Here is a 27,941-nt window from a genome sequence, read left to right as displayed (position 1 = left end):
TGTTAGTGCACAGTCTCACAAGATTGAACAGAAAAGATTTTTTTACAGTTTAATGAATTGGTAATAAACACATTTCAACATAGCACATAAAGAAGCACTGATCACTGTGGTTGGTAATTTGTAAAAAAAAAAATTCTCAGATGTGTCATGGCATATCCAATGTAAAGAGGATAATCCAACTTTAAAGCTATGTAAAATCTTTTTATTTCTCAGAATTTTAGAGATTTATCTTTTTGTTTTTCTTAATGAGAGTGAGAAATAAACATTTTTCTCTACTTGGCCAGAATTTTTAAGAAGGTTAAAATAAATAAATTCACATGTTTCCACACTTTTAATCATAAAACAAATTAAAAAACTTTTGTGGACAGCAGAAAATGAGTTAAAATAATTAAATCATTGGATTCATAGCTGCTTATCAAGCCAGTCATCAAAATTCATTGGCCATAATTTCTGGTTATAGTTAACATGGCCTTTCTTCTTATTAGTCCTATAATCACATATGAATCTAATCTAATTTCTTAAATTTCAGTGCCTTTTATGAGCAAAACAATTACAAAATCCCATATTATGTCACTTATATAAAGGTAGGTCTAAACCACTAGAAGTTTTTACCCAATTACTTCTACAGTCCCAAAACCTTTTAATGAGGCAACAGAGAAATAAAATACCAGAGTAAGTTTTTCCTCAAGCTCCATGGAGTATAGCATAGACCCTCCCCCACATGTTGCTGTTCACTGCCAAGCTGCTGTAAAATAGAAAGATTTTTCTTTTTTTGCAATAGGTGAATCTCACCTATTATTATTTTTATTATTATTTTTGCAAAATTAACGCATTTTCTTAACAGGAGTAAGATCTTGACACATTTCTGGCCACAGGTTCAAATATTCAACACCATAATTTCTGAGCCACTTCATGATCATTTGTGCCTTGTGGCTCGGTGCTCCGTCATGTTGGAAAACATCCTGATTATCATCGAAATGTGCTTGGAATGCTGGAAGGAGGACAATATTATGATCTGTCGCAGCTGACACAATATAATGCTGATCATGACACCACTTCTGCTTTCTTCTCTGGACTAAAGATTTTCCAGATTTCGTAGACAAGATGGATCCATGAGAGAAAATAGTTTTGTTCCAGTCCTGTGGAGTCCACTCCTTGTACTTCCTGTTGAAACCCAGTCGGCCTTGATGTTTTCCTTGGACCAAAGCAGCTTCTTTGCAGCCATACTTGTTACAAGGTCGTTATCCAACAGTCTTTGTCTCACAGTGCATGCAAACATGCTCACACCCATCTGCTGCCAATTTTGAGCAAGCTCTACACTGGTAGCAACACCACCCTGTGGTGTACCTTTAAGGAGGAAACCCTGGCTTGATAATCTTTGATATCCTTATGTCTTCTTTGCTGTAGTTCAATCTCTCAGCTTGAACTTTTTGAAAATAAGCAAAAATGTTTTTTTCAAGCTGAATATTTGAGGCAGCAATTTCCTTGAATGTGAGCCTGTTTTAATAGGGAGTGATGACGGCTTCACTTTTAACCATTGCTAAAACTGGCGGATACAGATGTTAGGTGCATATATTTTCCGCTTTTACTACAATCTGCAAATACATGTGTCATTTTTAGCTGTTCAGTCGCAGCATATTTTATTTTAGGCTTCCAAATCTAACAGAAGGTGTCGCTGCTGATAGCTGCCTGGCTGTACTGCCATCTGCTGGGCTCTACTCGCAATGCAGCTTGCACCAGAAGATAACCCTCACAGTTGATGTTTGTGTCCAGTTTCAGCGACGAGTCAGAGGTTTGTAGACACAGACAGCCATGATGATCATCAGCAGCAGCAGAACAGCGAGGACACTCCCCAATGTCACTGTCAAGCAGCAAAACACAGATCAGCAACAACATAGCTCGCCATGGGATGGCGCAATGCTCAATATTAGGACAACAGGACTAAAGCATAAAAACCAAACCGAATGGGAGAATTCCAGTGACAATTCTCAAACTGGTTTCCAGTTAAACACCAGGACTCACCTAGATTCTGCTTCTGCAGGACCACATAAGGCCTCTCAGTCAGGTTGGATTCGTCCTGAGCGCTAGTTATCACACTATAACATAATATTACAGCCTGTGGGATGAGATGCAGCATCATGTTGTTCATGGATGAAGGTGGAGGATGATGATCATGAGGAGAGGCGTTTTGCTTCCGCTACTGCAGGGTCCTAAAGCCACTGGGTTGTTATACTGGGAAGATTTGGTTTACTATCTCACCATTTTTGAAACTTGATACTATTTTGCACAATTGACTTGTTACAACATCATCAAATGATGAAAACAATTCCAAAGTTTGATTTAAAATATACATCATATATACAGTACAGATCAAAAGTTTGGACACATATTTGTGTCCAAACTTTTGGTCTGTACTGTATATATATATATATATATATATATATATATATATATATATATATATATATATATATATATATATATATATATATATATAAATTCAGAAAATTTATATATATATATATAAATATATATATATAAATTTTCTGAATAAAAAAATGAAATGTATAAATGTTTTTGTAACTCAGGCCCCCAGAAAATTATTTTCTTTGGTAACTAGAAGTTTTGCACTTTTCAATTTCAATTAATATGTTCTTTATGCTTCAACCTAAACAGTTACAGACTAAATATTATTTCATTTTAAAGTAATTTAAACTGTTTTGAACAATGTTAACACAAAATCTTGAAAAAAAACAACCATTTTGAAATTTATAGGTTGTTCATATGCCACTGGCATTTTATAATCTGCAAAACCTTCATAGAAATTTTAGAAGTTGCCTTTCTAGACACATGTTGTACTTTCTGGAACTTACCAAGCACTTTTAAAGAACGTTCCTGCGGAAACAAGTAGTATATGGAACCGATATGCTAATGGAGGTTCCCCTAAGCTTATCTGGTAGCATCCTGGAACTACATGCTGTAATGTAAAGCAGCTTTGACAAGATAATTTCTTGGAATTTACCATCAATTACTTTCTAACAGCTTAACACTTTCTTGGAGCTTTCAGGAAATTTACTGGGTATTTTCAAGAAACCAGGTTATATTGCAACCTGGCATAATGGGGTATTATCCTGGAAACTGGGGGTCACTACTGACTGAGGTCCTTTAGGAATGAAACTGTATTATGAGGTTACCTGTCAACATATTCTAATTGTTGCACTAAGCAGTAATATTGGATGTTCATTCAAGAATCATATCAATCTACTGATTGAATAAAGGTAGATCATCTCTGTTTTGTAATCTTCAAGAGGTACAGTTACATTTACAGAATGAACCGTTAAATCCTGTTCCTGCTGTAAACTGTAAATTACTCAGAAAACCTTATTAAAAGACTAAGAAATTATACAAACATGAACACATTAAAGAAGAAACAGGATTGTTTTGACAGCTTTACTGATGACAACTTTACAATGGCAGAAATAAAACCATAAAAAATACTCTGTGGGATATTTTACTTTTCATTGTCTAGATCAGATACAAAATATTTCTACACATTCAAAGATTCATGGATTACAGAAAAAGCAGCTCTTTAGTTTGATGCTAAAAAGTTTTAAGCAAATCCTAAGCTTTGAATAAAGATTTACCTGCTCTGACTGATCAGTTGAAAACAGAGGAAACTACCATAGTATTTCATCTCGCATTTGTTAGTTTAATTAATACAAAACTCAAATCCAAACAATACAGTAAGTAATGAGAGAGGAGGATCATCCCCTTGCAGATTTCTCCCCTCTACAGATCACCCTCTAAAACTCGATAACTACTCTAACTGATATGGGGTAGAATCCAATGAAAAAAAACAAGAGGTACACAGAGAGAAAGAAAAGTATGACAAATGTAGGGTCATCAAAAGTACCGCTACAAATGCTAAGCAACTGTGGTGGAAATTTTCACTGTCAATTTACTGTTCAAGAAGTTCTCCCAAAGCTCCAAAGTGCTTTGGGTTGATTATGCAGCAGAAGTGGGATTTTTTTTCTCTACAAAAAGACTTCAACAACCTTTGAAGAGCACATTTACTTCTGCTTTGTCCAATATTGATTGACTAAAGACAAGTGGGGAAACTCCAAAACACACCCAAGGATTTTAATCCTCCCACCACCACACTTTACTCCTCCAAGACAGATTCTCCAGAGAAACGTCCATGTTCTCCTTTTTAGAGAAATCCAGTGAAACCACCATTCCACGGCTCTTCAAAGTTGTTTCCTCTGCTGTGTCCAATTAAATTGATTTGTCTCCAAGAAAAGAAAGCTTTATGTTTTGATCTTCTGGTGATATGCGTCACATTTTTACCATCACCAAGCTGAAACGATGATATTAAAGCATTTTCTTAACTTAGGATCAGATGTCATAACATAATTATTAGAAACATTGCATAGCCGACAGGAAAAACAGCAATCAAGACAGAAAAATAGAAGAATGGTTAATTTGTGTCATAAAATGCCAACAGAACCTCACAGAGAAGCACTGATTGGGTGACCTTGTAAAGATTTAAAATTCACAAGGTTGACCCTGTTTCTTCACAACCTCTGCAATCCTTTCTGGCATGCTAGATATAAACTTCTGAACCAAATCCCGGCTTAGAGTGAACCATTCTTGACGTATCAGAGTCTGGAGCTGCTCGCAGTTCGATGACTTCTGCTTGTCCACTCGTTTCTTGAGGAATGACCACAGGTTCTCCATGGGGTTGAGATCTGGAGAGTTTTCTGGCCACAGGTCCAAAACTTCAACCTCATGGTCTTTGAACCACTTGGTTATCACTTCTGCCTTGTGGCACGGTGCCCCGTCATGCTGGAAAAAATATTTTCCATCATCAAACTGCTCGTGTATTGTTGGAAGAAGCTGCTCCTGCAGGACGGTTTGATACCACTCTTCATCCATGAAGGTGTCCTTGGGTAAGACTGTGAGTGAACCCACTCCCTTGGATGAGAAGCAGCCCCACACATGCACCGCATCAGGATCCGTCACTGCTGGCATCATACAGGTCTCCTGGGAGGCCTCATCTTTTCTTCTTACTAATCCTTTTCCACATGTTGAAAACAATCGGAAGGAAGACATGTCAGAGAAGATGACTCTGCACCAGTCCTCTGTGGTCCAGTCTATGTACTTCTGGCAGAACTCCAGTCTGCCCTGGGCCTTTTCCTCCGACAACAGTGGCTTCTTGGCGGCCCTTTTTCGTCTCCCTGCGCAAGCAGACGCACCCACTCCCACCTTCTGCAACTGTTGAGCGAGCTCTGCACCGGTGGCACTCTTCAGAAGAAGATCGTCCTGGTTCTTGCTGGACAGTTTTGGACGCTCAACGCAATGCAAAACCCGCTTCACTGTGGACAGAGACACTTGCATTCCAGCAGTTTCCAGTTCCTGCCAGATTTGAACCTTGGTGGTTCCTGGATTGTCTTTGAACATCTTAACCAGTTTCAGTTCGTCTGAGTGGGAAAGCTTGGGCCTTCTCCCAGACCTGGGCAAAGTGCTGACGCACCCAAATAAATCATACTTGCGTATGATCGATTGAACGGATGATTTGGGAATCTGTAGCTCTTTAGAAATGGCTCCAAGAGACTTTCCTGACTTGTGCAGATCTACAATTCTCCTTCTCACATCCTCACTGAGTTCCTTGGACTTCCCCATTGCTCTGAGGGTCTAAATCTAATGAGTGCTGTCACAAGAATCCTTTTTATGCTGACTGAGGGGAACTGTATGTTTATAAAACCATTAAAATGCCTGAAAACCTAATTCATTTGGGCCAGGCTTCCAGGCAGCTGGCTGTGGCCCAGGGGTGCTGCCCTCAGCAGGCGTCTGAACACGTTGCAGGAGTGACTTTGCACCGGAAGAACCGCAAGCAGTCGGAGTCTGTTATTAGTGCAAATATTTGTGTCCAGTTTCAACGACGAGCCAGAGGTTTGTAGACACAGACAGCCATGATCATCATCAGCAGCAGCAGGACGGCGAGGACACTCCCCAACGTTACTGTGAAGCAGCAAAACACACGCACAGGTCAGCAACAGCGCCTTAAAACACTTCACAGGATGCATTCACCTCTGCACGGCAGATCGGAACATGGCGATGTTACAGTAAAACGGAACAAAAGAACAAAAAGCAAACAGCGGCCCGGATGGCAGAGTTCCAGACCCAGTCCTCATACTGGTTTCCAGTGAAGCACCAGGACTCACCTAGGTTCTGCTTCTGCAGGACCGCATAAGGCTTTTCGGTCACGTTGGAGGCGTCCTGAGCGCTGGTAATCACACTAAAACATGATATTACAGCCTGTGGGATGAGATGCAGGATCATGTTACAGGATGGAGGAGAAGGAGGAGGAGGATGAGAGGCGTTTCTTCTTCCGCTTCATCAGGGTCCTAAAGCCACTGGGTTACTGCGCTGAGCAATGACGCCACCAAGGGGAAGCCAGAAAGGAGCGTCAGACAGTCTACCGAAAAATCAAAGCTGTTTTCTAAATCAGTCTTTTAAAAGGTAGCGTGGTTAAATGACTCCAGTTCAGCACAAAAAAAAAGAAAATGGAAATAAAAGAAAGGTGGGACAGACAAGTGTTTCTAATAAGATATTTGTACAACTCTTTTTATGTTCCAGATGATTTACATATCTACAAAAATGTGACTATCTGACAGATCGCTTTGCAAATTTCATTAAAGTAGCTTATATTTTTAGATTTTTTCATTGTTAAGCAAGTAAAGAAATAAAAAAATAAAAAATTTGAGCTGTTTTCAGTAATAAGGTTTTGTGTTTGTGTTGGAACAGAAAGGAAAAGAACCGTCCCCAAGGTATCATTTTAAGTCACTTTTCTCAAAAAACAAATACAGTGAAGCTTTTATCATTTTGAATCACATTTTTTTATTACTACCATCAGCTGATCCTGTGTGCTTTACAACCACATATATGAATAAATAAGAGCAAAATACTGTAAAGAACCAGATTCAGTTAGCACAATTATTCTTATATTTCACACAATTAAGGTGCATGGAAAGAAAATGTAGAATGAACTGATTTTCTTTGACAGGAAATATATATAGGTATATACAGTATATATATATATATATATATATAGCAAATAGAATATTCAATTTTATCTGATATATAAATTCATCAGTCAGCTCAGACTTATTTAGCTAATGTGGAAATATGACAAGTAGAAAGTAATGAGATTACCTGTAGCATCTTTCCTGTTTCTTATTTGTGCAATGTCAAAGTGCAATGAAGAACAAACCGACGGGTCAGGCTCCTTGAGGTTACATATTATATCGTCTCTCTGCATGTCTGATGGATAGGCGTGTCGACTTTTATTTTCTAACACAGAAGCCATAATTAACATCATGAAATGTCACTCACGGTAGACAGAGCTCCTTAAATAATGTCATTGCAACTAGAAAGCATGTAATTAATGCATAAAGTCAGAGGTCTGCTCTTAAATGAACGCATGCAGACACAGACACATATTCTGCTAATAAGTATCAGTACTGACTTAATCAATCAAGGATGTGCATCTGATTGGGTAATAAGGTAAACAGGAGAAGGCACCCACAACAATTTGAATCTTATCTTGAAAGAAAGAAAATATGTCAGTGTCTTCACCCTGATACACTGTACCTTCAAAAAGTAATCATATTCTTTAAGCTTTTCTGTATTTTGTCACATTACAACCACAAATGTCAGTGTATTTTAATAGCCTGGAACAAAGTGGTGCATATAGGTTTAAGGAACAGGTTCAGTGTTTTCTGTCTTTTAAAAAACAAAACAAAACAAAAAAAACCAACAAATAAAAATCTAAAAAATGTCCTGCATTTGCACTCGGCTCACTTTACTCTGATACCCCTAAACAAAATCAGCTCAGTAAGGCCTGCTTTTAGTTATCAGAGTCCTCCTGAGTTTAATTTGATCACATTAGAAATCCAGCTGTTCTGTGAAGAACACAGCAGAGAGGTCAGGGAGGGAGGAGTAGAGAATATTAGGTTGCACTATAAGGAATTTTTGGGACTTTTGTGAAATTATCTTCTTGATTACATGAATGCACGAATAAATCATACAAGTCATAAAACCAAACCTTTCCACACAAATGCCAAAGAATAAAATAACATCTTTGAACATTTAGTTAGTAATCAACAATCTTGACTGTTTACACTATGACATATTGTTTCTGTCAGTTCTTGTCGTGTATTTCCTTGCTTTGCATTGTCATATGAGCAGCAGCATTTTTGTATATGCTGCATCAGGTTGATAAGGCAGGACTGTATTTTATAGTGTGTTTCTTTCATGTATCCATTGTGCTTGCCTGCTCTCAACTTCAATGGGCACAAAAGGGCTTTTATCTGCTCACCATGCTGCAGCCAGCAGCAGCTCATATGTCCTGAACTCTGTTGTTCTTGAAGAGATAAGCCCTGATGTGGACAGAATTTGACTGAAAACTTCAAATGTGAATGTTTGCAGAGATAATAGGATTATAGTTGTTTGAAAGTCTAATAGAAATATCCAAAGTTTAATACTGCTCTGTTTGCATGCTGTTTCTTATCTAAAATATTGTTTCAAGAGAGAAACATACATTAGGGAGTCATAAAAGGCTCTTCACAAATTTGTGGCCACAAATATCTACAATATTTACAACCACATTCTTGGTGTTTACTTATAATAATCATTAAAAACTGCCCACAACAGAGTTTGTATATGTTTATCTGAAATCTTAAAAGAATAAAAGAAACCAGACTGACACAGTTAGGTGTTATAGTCACTTCATACACATTTTGCAGAAACCATGTCAGGGAGGACACAACAATCATCACATAAGTCTCTGAATAAAGCATTTAAAATAACAGTTGTGACTAAAACATAATATATATTCTGATAAACATCTGAACAGTCTTTAGAGTAAAAACTTCTTATGGAGAGGCACAATATTGTTACCACCCTTACAATTTTTCCACACATGTTCAACTTAAGGCAAAACAGTCCAACGAGAGTCAAAGGACATTATTAAGAAACTTTTTTTTAATGAATATCAACTGAAAAATTTGATTAGAAATGAATTAGAAACATTTTCACACATGTTATCGATGGAGAGGATTCCTGCTTTTAAAGTGAGACAATGGTATGATTTGATAATTTTTTGCTTTCTGTGTTGTTCAATTATATTTTGTGGGATTTAATGAGGAAATACACTTGTTTTTAGGATAAATTAATCAACAGTCCTTAGATCCTAATAAATTATTATACTTCAGAGCCAGGTCATAAAATACAATGATGTGGTGAAAACTGTAAATACCTGTCAACCTGTTTTGAGCTTTGTTACATTGAACCTAAAAGTAAATGCAACATTTGGCCCCAGATGTGATCAAATCTGATGCCCTTTGTTGGAAAGTAATGCCATCAAACAAGTAAATAGTGGAGGAAGTGCTTCCTAATTACATAAATTAATATTACAATTACACAATCTAAATGTTATTCTCCTTGACAAACTCTAAAATGGGTGCATGACAAGGAATCAAATCTTATCTGGACAATAAAAGAGTTCAGTAATATATTTCATATTTGTTACATACAGAGTGGCATGTTTTTAAACATTGGATTCTAGTTTTACTTATCATGGCTTACAGCTAAAAAACATCCAAACATCTGCTTCTCATAAAATTAAAATGCCACACAAGTTTAATTATAGTATGAGTGTTAACATAGAAATATTATGTTGTGACACACAGCAGTGGCAAAGATGGCTAACTTGACAAGTGTTCAGCAAACATTACTTTACTCTTTCTACAAGGAAAAAATGCCACAAAAAGGGATTTATAAAGAAGCTGGCTGATAATAAAGTCCTGTATATATCAATGGAAAGTTAAGTGAAAGAAAAAACTGCAGTCCTGAGAGTTGCACTAGACAAAGCTTCAAGAGCCACCACACACAGACATATCCAGGACATAGACTCTGGAGGTCTATTGATCAGAGGCATTTTCATTTGGAAATCAATCTCTCAGAGTTTGAAAGAGTAGAGAGGCACAGAACCAAAGTGGCTTGAAATTCGGTGGGAAGTTTCCACAGCCAGTAATGGTTTGGAGAAACATGTCATCTGGAGATGTTGGTGCACTGATGCCTATAGGTAGCAGAACCATTTACCAGGACATTTTAGAGAACTTCATGCTTCAATTTGCAGCTGCTAAGGCAGCCTGGGTGTCCATTCTGATCTCCTCCGTGCCTCTCTGCTTTGATGTAATAATTTATGCAAGTAAGTATTGAGAGCATATTTAGTACAATGTATGGGCATGCTTTTTGGTAAGCCAGAATTTATTAAGTAAAATCATTTTGTGGTCCTATTTTATGTTAAAATTTCCTGAGAAACTCATTTTTGGGTTTTCATTATTTCTAAGCCATCATCCTCAAATAAAAGAGAAACAAACACTTAAAATATCTCACTCTCCATGTGAGAGTGGAGAGTGTCTTATGAAAAATCTACTTATGAACTCACTTTTTATTTCTGAAACAAGGTAACTTTTTAATATTGTCTAATTATTCTTGTTGAGATGCAACTGCATTAATGTTAAAACAGACCACAGAGCATACAACAAAACTAGTATCACATGAGAAAATAGCCATATTACAGAGCTGTGGACTGTGCAGGTGATGCAGGTCTGACTTACACAAAGTAAAGATATAGCTATTGCTATCTTAGATCCTCAAATGTAGCAGCATTCAACTTTTCGCCAGTCTGCTGTGAAAAAGCCATCTGACGTGTTCAACATCACCACCAGGAGAACAGTCATGATGACAGGTCACGTCGGGGTTCAATCACAAATTACTTGAAACTGTGGTTTAATTAAAGAGGAGTTCACAAGCACACAGAGGTGTTCGTGTCTTTCTGTGATACGGCGGCCATGTTGAGACTGTCAGTATGGACGTCTGGGATGGTCCTCTCTGGTCTCAGACACACAGCCAGCCTCTGTGGGAAACAAGCCGATGATCAGAGGTTTAAAAGAGGCTAGTAAATTAAACACATGAGAAATGGTTTTATTGTTTTGGGGTTTCTTTTTAATCCACAAACCTGTTTGAGAGAACCAGGGGTCCACACCAGTTTGTAGACCATGTATATGGGGATCCACATAAAGGAGGAGAAGCCGATGATGTAGCCGACTGTGATGCTCCAGTCTGGATACTTGTAGTCGAACAGCATGAGGGGAGGTGCTTTCAACAGAGAGCTCACTATGATGTACTGAGAGGAGTGGAGAAAAATTACACTTCAGTGTTGGAAATTTCATGCTGAAAAGTTTTCACTCGTGCTGATGAGTTTTGTTTTTATGGACCATTCTCAATTAAATTTAGCTGTGTACTCGTATCCACCACATGAATATTCTTTGATCTAAACTCTTCCAGTGTGACTCTTACTGTAGATTTAGGGTCATTGTGTTGCTGTTACAGATTTTTTTGGATCGCCCTGTATTTAATACCATTCATATTCCCATTAGCTTTAAACAGGTTTCCTGTTCACACTAAGGCAAAATAAATCCCACTGATTGTGGTTGCAAAAGAACAAAATGTTAAAAGAGTTAAAAGGGTATAAATGTTTTTGCCATTCATTGTAAATATTATTCTTTAAAGTAAACTAAATATGTAAAATCAGCCAAAAGAAAGACAGATGCAAACAAAAAGGAGGCACATCAAGCTGAGAGCAGAAAATCAGGGCTGACATTTGTTTTAATGTGGAAAAAGAGAAGTGAGGAGTTTAATCTAGAGGAGAGTTTATTTAAAGGCTGCTGTTCCAAGGAGTGTTTGATGCTACAACAAGCTTTTACTCATATCTTATCTACTGTAGCCCACTTATGTCTGGATCTCCTCAATGGATGATGCTTATTTACCATTTCTTCCCTTCAAAATAAATACACGTTAGTGTTTTCTCATTGTGCCAGTCCGAGGTACAGTATATGTTACTGTTATAAAAATTTTGACTTTATCTTCTCTTACCGCCAGAAACGCAGGACTTATAGCAACCCAGCACACTCTCCAGAACAATCCAGGGGCTTGGCCGAGCATCGCCTGAACATCGTTACTAAATCTTTTAATCCCTGAAACCAGAAATAAAACAAAATGTAATTCTTACAGACAGTTATCAAGAAAGACACACAGAAATTTTTTTTTTCAAAACATTTATATTTGTACCATAGAACCAGGAAACTGCAATAGCTTCAAGGAAACCCACAGCGATGATGGAGCATCCTACTCCAAACTCCTCCAGTAGCTTCACCACATAGGCGCCACCCTATGTTCATGTGAAAGTTGTGAGTTACATCAACAATTTTATCATCTGGAAGTGCCCCAAATTTTAAAACAGCAAGGAGCTGGAACTGTCATTTTGAGTAATGAGATGACAAAATGTGTTCAGAGGAAAACTTACATTTGTGAGAGTGCTTAGAGAACCCAGGAAACAGACGACCACCAAGCACAGAACAAAAAGCTCACGTCTATGAGAGAAATAATCTGGGTATTCGTCCAGCACAGCGGTGATGATTGCCTCCAGCCCTCCAAACTAAAACACACAAATATTTCTATCAGAAAATTCATAAATTAAACAATCAACTCTTGAACTTTTTATTGGGATTTTAATTGGGAGATGGCAGAAAAATGGCACATGGTTTTAAAAGGGGCATACAGGTAAAAAGCTGAAAAAGTGTGTTAGTATGTTGAATTCAGGCCCCATCTCTCTATTATCCATAAACTCTAGAGCAACCATTTGCATTCAGCAATGACCTATTTAGAAAGTAGAGTACTATTGTGCTTACTCGCAGTACTTTTGTTGCACAAATGGCCATTTGTATATTACAACATTATGAAACTATCCAGATTTCATACCGTGCTGTCGAGTCCCAGTGTGATCATCATCACAAAAAAAATTATAGCAAAAAAAGTAGACCCCATCATGTTTGCAATTGCTTCTGGGTACGTGATGAAAAGTAGACTTGGCCCTGAAATAAAAATAAGAACAGGAGCAAGGCACAGGTTAGTACATGTTGAATCAGCTGATTTGATTTTGACTTCTGCATTTTCTGACCTTTATCTTTGGCCACATCCTCAACCTCGACCTTCCTCATCTCTGCCATGTAGCCCAGCACAGTGAAGATTACAAAGCCTGACACAAAGCTGGTCAGGCAGTTCACCAAACTGGTCACAATGGCATCACTGTTGGAGGAAGAACACAACTAAAATACACAGTTGTCATTGCAAGTGCTTAAAAGTTAAAATAAAACTAGAAAAAAAAAATAAAACTAATGTTTCAACATTATTTAAAGACATGCACAATTATTCATTTAAATGTAAAACTCAGTCATTTGGTTAATCACATTTTACTCTGACGTCTGATTGGTTAACCTACGCAGAGACTTCAGACCAATTACCTTGAACAGGGCAGCATTGGACTTCATCTGGGATGCAGATTAAATAAATTCATGAGGTGGTGTTGATCACAGAATAACAAATAAATGCTAAAAATACTTCATGGTAAATGATACTAACATACCTATTGTTGTAATGTTTTTTTTTTATTCTGTATCCCCAAAAATCTAAATATTAAAAATTAAACTTTTACTGAATTGTGGCACTTTTGGAGCTCGACACTAAAAGCAAAAATCCTGCATATCTATCCTGTCAAACAAAAGAAGCATAACTAAAGGTCTGTTTGTTATTATTGTGGAAACAGACCTAAATCAATTATAATGCAAATGATTACCTCTCTGAGAAGAGATGGATTATACTTTTAAATTAATAGCTTCCAGAGGATGTTACCCTCCGCTGCAGCATCTGTTTTAATTCATGGTAGTTATATTCCTTTACTTTGCTGCATTGGTTTTACCTGCACAGCACACACACACTTGGTTTTCATATGTTAAATTTCATGCACGGTGACTCTGTGTGGATGACCTTTAAGTGTTTCAGATAGATCACAGCTGATGCATGATGTGCATCGGTTCTAACTTTGTATGAAGACTACCTACTTTTTTCCAGCGGTAAAACACAGACTTTGTGTGACTCATCGGGTTGGATTTTGAAGAAGCGTACCGATAGCAGTTATTTGTAAAAGGGTTGTAGCTGGAAAGAGCCAAAAGAACGCCAAACCCAGGACCCAGAGAGAAGAAGATCTGAGCAGCAGCGTCCACCCACACCTGGAAAACAGGCGCAGACACTTTTCAACCCTTCCTCGAGTCTGCAGTCTGGGATGCTGCAGGTTTTCATATGTTAAACATGAAAAGTCATTCATTACTTCCTGACCTTTTAGTGACTTAATGTCATTAAAGTTCCTATTTCTCTATGTTGTGGTCTTGGTCACTCAATGTAATTCTGTCAAACTGAAAGATGTGCCTGTCAGAGGAAGGTCGAGCTGCTGCACAGCTGCATGCAGGGAGATCTGAAGAGCATTCGGCAGTAAAAAGGGGAGAACAGCATTGGATATCCATGAGTGAGGGAGCAAGGGGGGAGCCTTTGTTAATGGGTAGAAAATCTGAAGTAATTATGCATCTTATTATTCTGCTCTGTGGTTTATTTATGCATCTCATTTCATCTCATCCATATTCGCTTCCAAACAAAGCGATCGCACAGGTTTGGTGTAACACAGCAGCGAGCCGGATGAAGAAGAGGAGTTGTTTTTTTTTTATAGATGTAGGAGATATAGATAGGCAGATTGTCAAGAGGCTGGTATCTACCCAGGCACCATTTTCAACAAATATATTTAATAACCCTGCAACAAACTTAAAGCTGTTCATTTTGTAAATTTACTTTACTTTGAAAAACACATAGAACAGTTTAGGTTAGTAAATGTTCAGTTTTTCTGTTACTGGTTGAGTGCATGCAGAGGTTTTATACAAATCAAGTTGTAAATAAGAAATTGTTCTTTGTCTGCTCAATTAAATAAAGCTTAAATAACAACTAAAATATAACACGGTTTTCTGTTGTTAAATAGGAATACTGCCCCCAAAATAGAGTTTTAAAAATAATCAAGAATAAATCAACAGATAATCTTATATGTCTTTTTTTAGATTTTAAGTCTACACATTAAATAAATTAGCGTAGGAGAAAAAAATATATTTTACAATTAAAGCAGGGTTTTAAGCTGATGATATGGGTGAATAATAATTCTAACATTTGAGAAATATAGGTGTTTAGCTTTTGGTTAACGTACACTGGTCTCCAGCAGCTTGTCCCACTGTGGTTTCAGATAAAACACCACACCTCTCCAGGCTCCTGGCAGAGTTGCACCTCGAATCAGCAGGATAAAAAGCACAATGTAAGGCAAGGTGGCGGTGACCCACACAACCTGACGGTGAGCAGAGAAAATAGCAGAGAGTGAGAAACAGAGAGATTTGATAAAGGAAAGTCTTTATTTTAGCAATTCAAAAAGTGAAACTCAGAGAGTATTAGGGTTCGCAGAAACACAGAAACAAGAGAAAAAGGATGTTCTCTAGAGTATCTGCACTCAATAGTTGATGATTTGCAGTATCAGTGCAGCATGGCTGCAAGCTGTCGACCTCTGTGGGGTTTCATATCAGTTTAATCAAGCACAGAAACACAGAGGTCACTGACGCAGCTTTTGATACTTTTGGCAGTGTGGGCAGATGCCAATTCCAGTTGGACATTTTTTATCAGTCTTCATAAAGGGTGTCTGGAGAAGAAGACATGAACTGTGAGCTTCATAAAACAGAGTGGACCAACATCAGAAGATGACATGGTACCCTAAACCATCACTGAATGTGGAAACTTTACACTAGACTTGGATTCTGTGTCTCTCCACACCTCCATCAGACTCCTGGATCTTAATCTCTAAACAAAATGAAAAGTTCACTCTTCAGATGAAGTCCTCTTTCATCTAAAGAGGACTTTGGGCCACTTCTTGTTCTATTTAGCCCAAGACATTTCTGACACCGTTTCTGCTTGTAGTTGATGTCCTAGATTTGTCTATGTGAGGTGAAGTTTGAAGCTCTGACTTCACTTTGGGAACCCCTTTAAATTTTTAGGAGGATTTTGCTTCACAATCTTCTCACAGCAAAGGTTATCCCTGCTGCAAAGGCACATTTTCTTCTGCCGTTTCTTTCCTTCCACAAAACTTTCCATTTATATGCTTGAATACTGACAAATTCTTTATTGGCATTCATAGCCACAATAAAGGCCTAATCATCAAAATGAATAGAAATAAATACTCTGCAATACATCTATGGAAGATGGTATTTATAAAGTATATTCATTCATTCCTACCTTCCCTGAGGTTCGCACACCCTTCCAGAGGCTGAAGTAAACTATAGTGAAGATAAGAAAGAGGCAGAGCATCAGCTGCCAACGAACACCCCCGACATCTCTTAGTCCTGACGACTTGTGGATTTCAAGAACGTTCCTCCTGTTGAGAGAAAATCCGCGTCTCATCAGGCTGTCAGCAAACAAGACAAGAAGGGCTTGTGGTTAAAAATAACCATCTGGCAACATTTGTGAGAACTGTTACAGTAAAAGCTATTTATACTCGCATATGTGGTTTCTGTTACTCACACTTACATGCACTTACGTGTAAAATTCCTCTGCCGGAGACCTGGAGGAATTTGTCCAAGTCACATTATCCATTCCAAAGTAGTTGGTGCAGTCGGGGGTGTTCCAGACGTTATCACAGTTAGTCCAGGGGAGGATGCTGGAGAAGGAGGAGTAGAAGTAGAACAGGGCCCAGGCGATGATGGTGTTGTAGTAGAAGGACACGTACAGAGCAATGACACAGATGGCATATCCTATTCCTGAAAGACCAAGTCACACATCACGCAGTATTCCCACTTTTAGCTTTGCTTTGTGAATAAAATGCAGTGATTAATTATGGGAAAGGTTCAATCAAAAGGACTTTTTTTTAATCTTATCTGAATGCCTGTGTTAAATCAGCTCATTGCTCAGCCTCACCTTTGAAAATGGGACAGATGTGTTTCCATATGGATATGGCTCCAGTCCGGTGGAACTGCCCGAGAGCCAGCTCCATGTAAAACAGCGGCACGCCACCAAAGATCGCCATCAAAATGTAGGGGATGAGGAAAGCACCTGAACACATGCATGACAGAAGACGCTTTAATGTCTCAGCTGTTCATCTGAAAACAACAAATATATTTTAACACAAAGAAATGACTTCAAAATTCATCAAAAACTGATACAACCACAGAGGAGCCACAGAAAGAAATGAAGAAAGAAAAGAAAACAAAGACAGAAAAAAAGACATTTGAAAGAAAGAAATATCACATCACTAATTACCTTGACTGAAATTAATTGTTGATGCGTAAATTTAGAAAAAATAAAATAAATAAATATAGTTTTACTATTTATAATTTGGTTGCCTAAAATGATAGCTCTAAATTGACTCTTGTGTACAAAATGAATAAGTGTATCAAGTTTTTTTTGTATAATTTGTATATTTCAAGAGATGAGCCAGTAACACAGACAGAATAAAAAAAAAGAAATTAAAACTTTTTTGTTTGTTTGTTTGTTTAAATGCCTTTCATTTTTATTACTTTTCCATTTTAGCTACGCCTGCTTTGGCACCATGGACAGTTCCTGCTATTAGTTTTTTCTGAGTAGTTTTACATTATTTAATCTATTAGTCATTTTATTTCTCTATTATTATTATTAAAAATAATAATAATAATAATAATAATAATAATAATAATAATAATAATAATAATAATAATAATAATAATAATAATAATAATAATAAACGTTAAACAAGTTACTGACTTTACAAAAGTAACTTTATTAACCTGGAAGGTAAATTTCATCTTTAAACACTTACCGCCACCGTTTTGATAACAAATGTAAGGAAATCTCCAAACGTTGCCCAAATCCACCGCAAACCCGATGACAGACAGGAGAAAGTCCATCTTCTTGCTCCATTTGTCCCTGGAGTCCGTCTGGGTGATCGCCGGCACAGCCGCGGCGTTGTTGGCGCTGTAGCCGGAGTTCGGAGAGCCGTACTGGGGCAGAGTGCCGGCCATGACCGCAGAGTCCTGTTCGGGGCAGCGGACTGAAAAGTTAGAGAGAGGAGCCGCTCCAGAGGAGAGGAGGACGCTGCTCCTCAACCAGATCACAAGGGCCGAGTGGGAGGAGTTGAAGCTGCTGGGGGGACGTGGAGGTACCTGTTGGTGGAAAAAGAAAATGAAACGCTTCCCTTTCTGATAGAGCTTTAGGTCAAGTTGACCAGTTCTCTACATTAGTGTTGTTGTTAATGTCTGAGTTGCTTTTCATATTTATAGTATCCTTCAAAAATAGAGGGAAATTATACGTGGTTTTTAATTTTATTTAAATGTTTTATGCAAATACAAACATTGAAAGTATGCTTTGGATTTTGTCTTCCTTGTTCAGCTTGTCCTTGAGATGTGTCGTTTCCATTTTGTCTTCTTTGCAAAATATCCCAAAGTCAGAAAAAAAATTGCTTGGAGAACATCTGCAAACATAATTTTTGAAATTAAATAATAATTTTATTTGATCTAAACCAGGGGTCTCAAACTCCAGTCCTCGAGGGCCACTGTCCTGCAGTTTTTAGATGTGCCACAGGTACAAAATCCTGGAATAAAATGGCTTAATGACCTCCTCCTTGTGTAGATCAGTTCTCCACAGCCTTGCTAATGACCTAAATATTCTATTCAGGTGGTGCAGCAGAGGCACATCTAAAAGTTGCAGGACAGCGGCCCTCGAGGACTGGAGTTTGAGACCCCTGATCTAAACCCATTCATTTTAACTTTGGCTGAACTCTGGTTGAATTGTTGGTTGAAAGTGAACCTGCGGTCTCAAGTGTTTTGCAGCTTTTAACTGGTTTTCTTTCAGGATTGTCCTGGATTAATCTCCGTCCTTCTTCCCATCAACTCTAATCAGTTTCCCCGAAGAAAACTGTCCCCACAGTATAATGCTGCCACCACTATGTGTTACTGTGAGGAAGGTGTGCAATGTTCATTTTTGATGTTTTACATGGACTGACCAGAACACTTTTTGCTTTGTCTCTGCAAACAGAACTTCATGTGGCTTTCATAAAGACCCACCTGAGGTGTGAATCTCTGCAGCTCCTCCACAGTCAGTATCACATTAGATGAACGACCATTCTTTCTTAAGTTTGAATTTATTGCTTAAATTTTGGATTTTCACGGATGGCTTGGACGTTATTTATTTATTTTTCCAGGGGACAGAAAAAAAACAATCCATTAAATATTTTTACAAAGAAATGCATATTTCTTGACTTTTTGACTTAACTTTAAGCTGCTTTTCAACAAAGCAAAAGGTCAAACTAACCACCAAATTTGAAAAAGATAGAAAGCGAAACAAATGTGATATGTTACATTTTTAGGGAAACAAGTCCAGTGAAAAATGATGATCATCTTTAAAGTAAGTGAACTGATGATTGCTCTTTAAAATATCTCACCATCCTGATGTTTGTGTGGTTTGGTGAAAACACCACAATCAAATCCCAGCAGTTCAGCTGTGCTCATCTGGCTCATCTTTCAAATCCAACCCTTTCAGCTGTGAGTGGACTAAAAGACTACTAACTGGACACTGTGGGAGCAGCAATCTTGTGTGAGCAGGAAGTAACAGAGAAAATGGATATGACCCAGTATGAGATAGGAGCGAAAGCATCCAGCATCCACTGGTAGCCAAACTGTCTGGACTGGTGTCACGTGACTGAGGCTGTCTGCCACCAGAGTCAGGAAATGGTGAAATGATGGCTTGCTTTTAAGTAATTTTGGTACAAAGATACTTTTAGATTCCTGTCTGGCTGTGTAGGATAGGTTAACAAACAACTGAGAAAACAAAAACGGCACATGTTGTGGAGCCAAAATGCAAGGGTCCCTGAGGGCCAACAGCATCAAAACATTTTAGCACTAAAGCTTGTATCACTGGCCTTCTGAAGCACACCACCTTGTCAGTGTGTGTTGGCATACACGGCCAGGAGAACATCAGACTGACAGCAGCTTGTATCACATGCCCTGCTGCCTGTTGGAGCCCGTCGACTCTAATCACACACGGACAGGTGGACGTTGGCCGTGCCCACCGCACTGCTCACTGACAGGCGGCACTGTTGGACTTTTATAAGTGTGGTGAGGTAATCTGAAATACATCTAAAATGTTAAGCTGAGGTAACAATATAGTTTTCCTCTCTTCTGTTTACTGGAGTTTAGACTTTCCTCTGTTTACACAGATCTTTTTCCTTTACTTCTAATTGCATTGCAGAAATTCATTTTAGATCTTTTCTTCATTGCAGAAGATTTCTGAGTGCATCAATTTGTTTCAACCGCGCAGCTTCTTACTGCAAATCAACAATGTGCTGCTCTTACAAAACCTCTCAACAGTTTATGCAAAAAGTGTCAAATTCAGTTAAAAATGCACCTCATAAGTGCCATAGTGTCAGAAAATGGAGGCTGGAGGGACAAGACAGAAAAGGGTTTGGAAGTGAATGCACCAGGAGGCGTAAACACTGAAAGTCAATGACTGCAGTGAAATCTGCTAGGTTTCCTATGGTAGAAACTCTTTTCCACCAATTTGAATAATCTATTATCACCTACTTTAGGCTTAAGAAGACATGCATAAAAGAAACAGAAGCACCGATATGAGAGCACCTTCTATGTTAAAGTAGCTCCTTTAGTGGCTTCATCTAGGAGAGAAACACTGCTAAACAGATCAGCTTTAAGCCAGTTTTCAAGACTGAAGAATGAAAGCAAACACATAAAGTTAGTTGCAGTAAGAGCTCATCCAGTATATGACAGAAGTTAAACTTTAAAAGAGTGCAAAGTGTTTCATCCACAGAAGAAAAATATTACAAGATGAAGCTTCTGTAAAGTGTCAAAAACTGTGAGAGAAGATATAATAAACAGTTGAAATTACAGCAGATAATGCAAAATTAAAGGAAGGAGGAGAATGCAGTAGAGTAGTCAGAGACATGTAGACAAAGGAAGATGTTTAATTAAAATATCAAAATATTTTTACTTGTAATATAATAACAATATTATATATCTTTTTGGCTGAAATTTGATTAAGTTTAAATTAGCTTTTTACTTAAAAAACAAACAAACAAACAAATATGTTTATTTAATCATAAAAAATATCAAAAGCATCCAAAAATCAATGTTAAACCCAAATCTATAAACTGAAATGTGGATTTTTTTCAAATTATTATTATTATTTTACAGTGTACAGCAGCTGTTACATGCTAATTTTTAAGGAAACTCATTCTCCTTGAATCAGTCTCTAAATGGCTGGAATTAAGTTTAATGATTTAAAGTAACATTAATTCCTCCAAGAACAATGCTGAAGTTCAGGATTTCTGAAATGAGCTGCTGTAGGTACGCAAACACTTTCAAAACATTTATTTTTCTCCTTAAGGGAAACTAATGATGATTTGAGGCAACGTTCTGCTATGATATTTAAACAGAAAAACTATTATCCCTGTTTATCTAAAACCTTAGCAAAGTGACATCCCATACAGGGAATCCTGGGTTAAAGATGATTATGAGGTTAACAGAGGGAAAGAGGGCTCTGGCCTCACTGCTCTCAGTCTGTCATGTTCTGTTATCCCTCCGTCTTTTCACCACCTGATTCACCTGACAGCTCAGACCTGCAGGCAGAACCGGACCGATCACCCCCAGACATCACACTGAAGTATGTTGGAGCTTATAGCAGCTTCTCTTCCTCAGATACTCAGACCGTACTTCACTGAAAATGCTCTCACTCATATGCTGTATATATGTTTAAAAGATGATCAGTAAAACCTGAGAAATTGCAAACTGTTGGGATTCTCATAGAATTGGGCATGAGAACTGATTTGATGCTATCGCCACCTTCTGGACAGCAGTCCAGTAACTTGCACTATTTTGCAGTCTGTCCACAAAAAACTTTTTATTCCAATTCGTTAGGGATTTCTGCAATGACAATTTGATTTTAAAAGAGCTATTAGCAGTCAACTAAACAAAAAGTGCTTGATAAACTGCATCAGATTCGTTGCCACGTGTTTTGATTGACATGAAGAAAGGTCAGAAAAAGGTCATCCAAACTCCAAGAAGTAACTTGGAGTAACCCTGAAGCTTTACTATTGCAGAACACATCGAAATATTTAAGAAATCTGATTCACTGTGAGCAAAATAAACGGCAGGTTTTAAAGAGTTTAAAACAGAAAACATAGTTTTGCAGTAAAACCATGCTGCGTGGTGTAGCGGTAAAGCGATATAAACAGAGGCTATTATGCTCATCCTGGGTTCAACTCCCAACTCTGTGACCTTTGCTGCACCTCATCCCGCCTTCCCTCTGTACCCATTTCCTGTCTGGTGATTGTAAAAAAAAGCCCTCTAGACCTCTTTTTTTTGGTTTAAGTTAATTTATTATGTATTATTGTGAGTGGGAGATTGCAGACAAAGCTGTCATAAAGCAAATTTACTGAGTTCCCATTCAGTACACCTTAGCTTCTTCCATTCTGGTGCCTCATTACTAATACTTCGCTAGAAAGTGAGGAGCTCCATCAGTTCCTCTGTGTTGGAAGGAGTAAGCTGAGATGGATCAGATTTGGCTTGGAATACCTAAAACTCTGAATCCATTTTAGCAACTTGGTCTCTAAAACAATCCTTTAAGGAATTGTAGCTCAAACTCTGCTAATGATCACAACAGTTTGTCTAAACTACGAGCAGGTAATTATTGGAAAGTAACAATTTATTCCTTCTTCCTCTTTCTGATGCGGATGGGACCTCATGACTGCTTTTCCTATTATTGACCACAAGATGGCACTAAGAGCATTGTAGAAAGAAACACAAAACTCAGCTTGCAATTTATAGTTTGGAAATACTTTCGTATCATGTGCACTACCTGTATGAAGCTACCACTATAAATTACAACAACATCTACAAACTGACACTACCCTCAAGTAAATGTTCAGTAAAGATTGAACATTTACTTAATGTCTTTGTCTACATGACACATTTAAGATATGGAATAGAGTAGAATAGGTATGAGTAGAATATAAATAATCTTTGTTTTCCCAGAGTGACAATATTTCTGTGCAACACCAGATAAGTGGCAAGTAATCAAAACAAGCAAACTCTCACACAGACAGAATATAAATAAAACAGAATAAAGAACAAAATTATTTGTTAAATGTGCAAATATGCACCTACCACCATTTTTAGGGGTTTACAAGAAACCCTCCACTTTCCACATAAAATTTGAAATTCAAGAGTCCTTTTTATTAGTTCAGAAATCTTTCAAATGGAAATTTGTACATGTTGCATTGTCTCGTAGAGCTGCTCGCATCACTGCTGCTGTTTGAAGCTGGTCTTCCTCTCCATTTTAACAACTTCAACACATTTTTTAATATTGAAAATCTTTTTTCTTTTTTGAAAAAGAAAAAGCTACAAATGATTTCTCAATTGTAATTCTCAACTCAATTGTAGTTAAGTTATTTAAAAAAACAAACAGATATTTAATAACCTTCAAAATTCCTTTTTTCACAGATTTGCACATATATATATATATATATATATATATATATATATATATATTATAGTATTAGAAGGCTACTAACCATACAGCTCCACAGCTCAACGATCACCCGGTTGAATTGGCTTTTGGCTCAGCCAATGGCAGCGCTGCTCGTGCGCCCAACAGAGGAGGAGCCGTGAGCTCCATCTGGGTTCACACGCAGCTACGGGGGAGAGGTGCTGCGCTCGTGCAGGAGGCAGGATCCATGGCAACAATCATGGCAGGTGGGAGAAAATTATCTACATTTATACTTGTAGCGCATATATAGATTGCTTCCAATGCATGGGGACGGAAAACTATTCTCCGAGACAGAGAAAATGAACCCTTTGTGTCTTCTTTGCTTTGTTTCAGAAGCGGAGACCCGCCAGAAGCTGCTGCGCACCGTCAAAAAGGAGGTGGGTGTTTTCACATCATCAGGAAAATCGTTTCGGGGGGGGAAAAACTGCCTTATGAAGGTTTTATTGCTTAAGCTGCACTCTTGTCAAACTTTCACGGAGATTATGACAACTCATATGGCTCACACCATGTTTGGACACCGCTTCTCATATCTGAGTATGGTTTGAATAAACGTGGCTGATCTGAAAGACCAGTTTACATGTTTTTTAGGGAAATAACAGTTAGTTTAAATAATCAAAAAGATAAATAATTAAGATTTTTTTTTTTTGATATTGTTATTGTTACTTTGCTGGAGCTCAGAAGGAAGAAGCAGCACAAAGGAAGCAGATTGTCTGGCATCACAGCAAAGGAGATCATCAGTCTTCTGACGCACCATTTGGTTGTTTTATTTGGATATAATTTTGTGTGTGTGTGAGAGAGAGAGATAGAGACAGATAGAGAGAGAAAGGAAATAGAAAGGGGTGGGGGAGTTGAGGGGAAGAGATGCTTGTAATTAATTTTACTGCATTTAGTGGAAGCAAACATGGAAGCAGCCGCAATAATTTGATCATCTGGGTTTCCTCCCAAGCACAAAGAAGCAGATTTTGAATGAAACATTAGGATTGTTTAGTTGGCCTGACATTTAAACAACGATGACAGTCCCTTAGTAGATTAGAAATCTTTGCAGATAATTAGGGAGCTTTTATCAAAGAGCTGTCTACACATTTTCAACAACAGTATTGGGTTTTTCCATAAGATGCCGTCTGAGAATGCTTAAAACTATGTCTTAGACTTTGCCATATTTTCACAGCAAACTGGGAAGGCGTTGAGATGCAAACCTCTTCCTGCATCGCCATCTATGTAAGGAGAGGTTTACACAGTGACTCATCTAATATCTGTTTTTACTGATTTTCTTTATTTTTAACACATCTGGAGCAGAGACTGAGAGATGAAAGCAATAAAGCAACTGACCAAACTTTTCAGTGAATCGTCTTTGTGTTTTCCCACATGCAGGCTGACCTGCAGGGTTTTTTTTTTATTTGAGAGGTGGAAGTGTTTTAAAAATGAACCATATATTAGGGCAAAGCTCCACTAGCACCCTCAGTCAGACACATAACTGATATCAAGGTATTCCAGGTTTTTAAACATTAAATTTGAAAAACTGCCATAAATTGCCATCATATTGTTGCTATGGTTGCAAGTGAGAAAGAGTCTGAAGGTTTTTCACTAGCTATCTAAAAACATAAATGTGCAGTAGTGCACCTCCCCCACCTGTTGCTGTGCACTGCAGGTCAGCTGGCAGGAAGAACAGCCATTTTGTTGTTATAATATTGGATCTACAAGAGTGTCACTTCACAGATGTGCTACTTGGCCAACTCCGAGTTACACATCTGGTAACTCTGCACAACAACCTTGTTTTCTTAAAAACTACCTCTGAATTTATTGTGGGTTTATTTTATATTTTTTGCTTTGGTCTATGTATCAAAATAACAACAGCTGTATGTTATAGATAACGGTATCATCATTCTACTGTACAGATGAGGTAATTTGGTTTTCTGTTTTAAAAACAAAACAGTGAGATAATGTTTAACATTTTCGTTTAGATTTTTTCTTATAAATATTGTGGTAATGTTAAACTGTGGTATTTTTACTTGATGTACTACATGAATCTGTACCCTAATCTGTACAGATCCATCCATACTTCGTATAGATTGTGAATCAAACTATAATTATACAAATCAAAATTACTTACAAACGTCCAAAAGCAAAAGCAAGATTCCAACCTGCTTTTTAATCTCCCTTAAATATCTTTGCTAGGATCGGCATTTTAAATCATTTGCTTATGCTTTATAAATGGCAGGATTTTTTTCTGGCTAACAAAACCTTTAAATTTGCATCCTTATTTAAATGAAAATGGAACGACTTCGGTTGGATTTGTCTTCCTTTGCTTCCTGTTTACAGTCTTATCTGTGGAGGCCAGACCCTTCCTCTGATTAAACTCGGTTCACAATTAGCTTCACTCACAGTGACTCTTTTCAGTTTTTATTCTCTTGCCTTGTTTATGTGTACCTGCTAGAGCCATCTGTGGCCAGATTGGGTCTGTGGACGGACCGACATCATTGTGGTTCATTGTGTGAACGGCTCACTTTGATCCCAGATGGATTTTTATTAGACCTGCACGATATCAGGAAAGCATGATGCTGGAATATAACTGCTGAGTATTGTGTGCGTCTTCCATTCATCACAATATCCTTTCAATCTTTTCAACAAGATGTGAGCATAAAGGACAGTGAAATGCAACCAATTGGCCAAATATATAGTTGGAAAGCAGAGTTCAAGTGCAATACATTTCAAACATTGTCTCCACGTAGTAGCTTCTGTTTTCACATTTGGAAACATTAATAGTAAGATGATCATTGTGACCCTGTGAAAAACAACATTAATGTAGCCAGCTTAAATATTTTTTTACAGAAAGTAATATGAAATGCTGCAATGCTTGATGTTACAACTCTAAGATGGTAGCTGTTCTAATGTAGGTATTTTAATATTAACCCTTTGTAGAGGAAACATTTTGTGTCAACCTGAAGTAAAACTGAAATGCACGCTTCTTGTTGAAACAGATTTTCCATCGTTTCACTAACTTTAACACACCGGGTCAAATGAAGTGTGATAAATTGTGAATAAATCCTCACTGAAACATAAGAGCTTAAGCCATTTGTAAACTAATATATTTTATGTATTTCTCCATTGCATTTCCACTGTGCCCCACTGTTGTTTAATGTTTTTTCTGTGATCACTCTGAAGGTGGATGAAAAAATAAGTTTGTTTGCGCCATTTTCCATTGGTTTATGAGTTATATTGCTTGGTGTGGGCTGTGCCATATGGTGTCTCCATGCTGCGTGTTTACGCTCCGTCCCCATCAAGCTGGTTTTATGCCACCCGGTTGCTCAGACGTACCTGGATGTGGGCCATTATTCAGAGAACTGAGCCTGTCTGCGGCAGCAGAATTACCTCTCTGGCAGAAAATTGGTGTGAATAAGAGCTCCTATTTGCCTGGTCTTTAGTATGGAGCCTCGCTCGAACTGCCTGTGTCACTGTGTCACGCTCTGCCTTTTCCATATATCATGCTTTAACAAACAAACACAAATGCACACCTGTGTTTGCTAAAGGAGTGAGTGAAAGAGAGCAGCACCCTTTACTTTCCTGCTTCCTGTGAACCATTTTCATTCTTTGTTTTAGGGTTGTACAGATTTTTCTGTGCCACTGAGGTGTATTGATGGACAGTGTTAATGCAAGGTTGATTAATTCATTCCACGGCAACAAGCTCAGGGAAATCATCAGATATCACTACCATCATGCACACGGATAGACATTATCACTTGGAGACTGTGATCCTGTTTGTGCCTCTTAGGTGAATGATAGGTATAATGAGGATTTTGGAACTGCTGGAACAGGATGGCCTCCTTCCTTAAGGTTAAAAAAAAATCTTAATATGTTGCCTTGACTTTGAGGTGATGAACTGCCTGATCGACGAAGACGAAGCTCAAACCCGCATGTGCAATAAAAAAATCTTAGTAAACTAATGAATCAGCTTTACATACGCAACAGTCGTGACTTAGCTTTTTCATTTTTTTCATTACTTGCTCCCTTCATTCTTCATCGACATTGAATAATGAAGGGTGGATGTTAGTAAATTAGTTTTTCTCTCTGGCTGCTATTTGTTGCTATTACAGGATGTAATTGGAGTGCTCAGCAGATCTTTTATCAGTAAAGCTGTTGGTTTCAAGACAGTGATTAGTTAGAGCAGATTTACCCAGCTTTGCTGCAATAGAAGTTGCCAAAACATTGCTTAGCTACAAAATGTACATGAAAACGACTTTAAAGTGGTTGAGCTCTGTGTTACTGACGACTTGATGTTGGAGCTGCAGTCATTCCTATTTGTGTCAAAGATGAATTGATGTTGTTTTTTTTATGCATCTTTTTGGATAGAGAGTTCCACTTTGAGACTCGTGACA

At 37.8% G+C, this 27,941-nt stretch overlaps 2 protein-coding genes and 1 long non-coding RNA gene across 4 annotated transcripts in view; 1 reads left to right on the top strand and 2 right to left on the bottom strand.

Annotated features, from left to right (window-relative positions):
- Positions 1-35: 35 nt before the first annotated feature.
- LOC111610275 lies at positions 36-2,183 on the bottom strand. Its single transcript, XR_002753561.1, has 2 exons — positions 2,023-2,183; positions 36-1,861 (listed from the first exon to the last, which is right to left on the bottom strand). It is a non-coding gene; the product is annotated as an uncharacterized LOC111610275 (long non-coding RNA).
- An 8,226-nt stretch (positions 2,184-10,409) lies between these two features.
- On the bottom strand, positions 10,410-18,048 carry LOC102218142 (sodium-dependent serotonin transporter-like). The gene is made up of 13 exons (XM_005814246.2): positions 17,834-18,048; positions 16,957-17,091; positions 16,580-16,799; positions 16,279-16,417; positions 15,209-15,343; positions 14,092-14,195; positions 13,088-13,215; positions 12,889-13,001; positions 12,434-12,565; positions 12,199-12,298; positions 12,004-12,104; positions 11,087-11,254; positions 10,410-10,984 (listed from the first exon to the last, which is right to left on the bottom strand). The coding sequence occupies exons 1-13, from the start codon at positions 18,033-18,035 to the stop codon at positions 10,874-10,876; spliced, it is 1,788 nt and encodes a 595-aa protein (XP_005814303.1). The 5' UTR covers positions 18,036-18,048; the 3' UTR covers positions 10,410-10,873.
- A 5,648-nt stretch (positions 18,049-23,696) lies between these two features.
- sgsm1 (small G protein signaling modulator 1) overlaps positions 23,697-27,941 on the top strand; it is a 57,181-nt gene continuing 52,936 nt past the window's right edge. For both annotated transcript variants that reach the window (XM_023343428.1, XM_023343427.1), the window contains exons 1-2: positions 23,697-23,774; positions 23,902-23,945. In XM_023343428.1, coding sequence (XP_023199196.1) covers positions 23,756-23,774; positions 23,902-23,945 — 63 coding nt within the window. In that variant the 5' untranslated portion in view covers positions 23,697-23,755. The remainder of the gene's footprint in view (positions 23,775-23,901; positions 23,946-27,941) is intronic.

This window comes from Xiphophorus maculatus, chromosome 12 (assembly GCF_002775205.1).
Source record: "Xiphophorus maculatus strain JP 163 A chromosome 12, X_maculatus-5.0-male, whole genome shotgun sequence".
NCBI lineage: Eukaryota > Metazoa > Chordata > Actinopteri > Cyprinodontiformes > Poeciliidae > Xiphophorus > Xiphophorus maculatus.
This window is presented reverse-complemented; position numbering and strand designations above follow the sequence as displayed.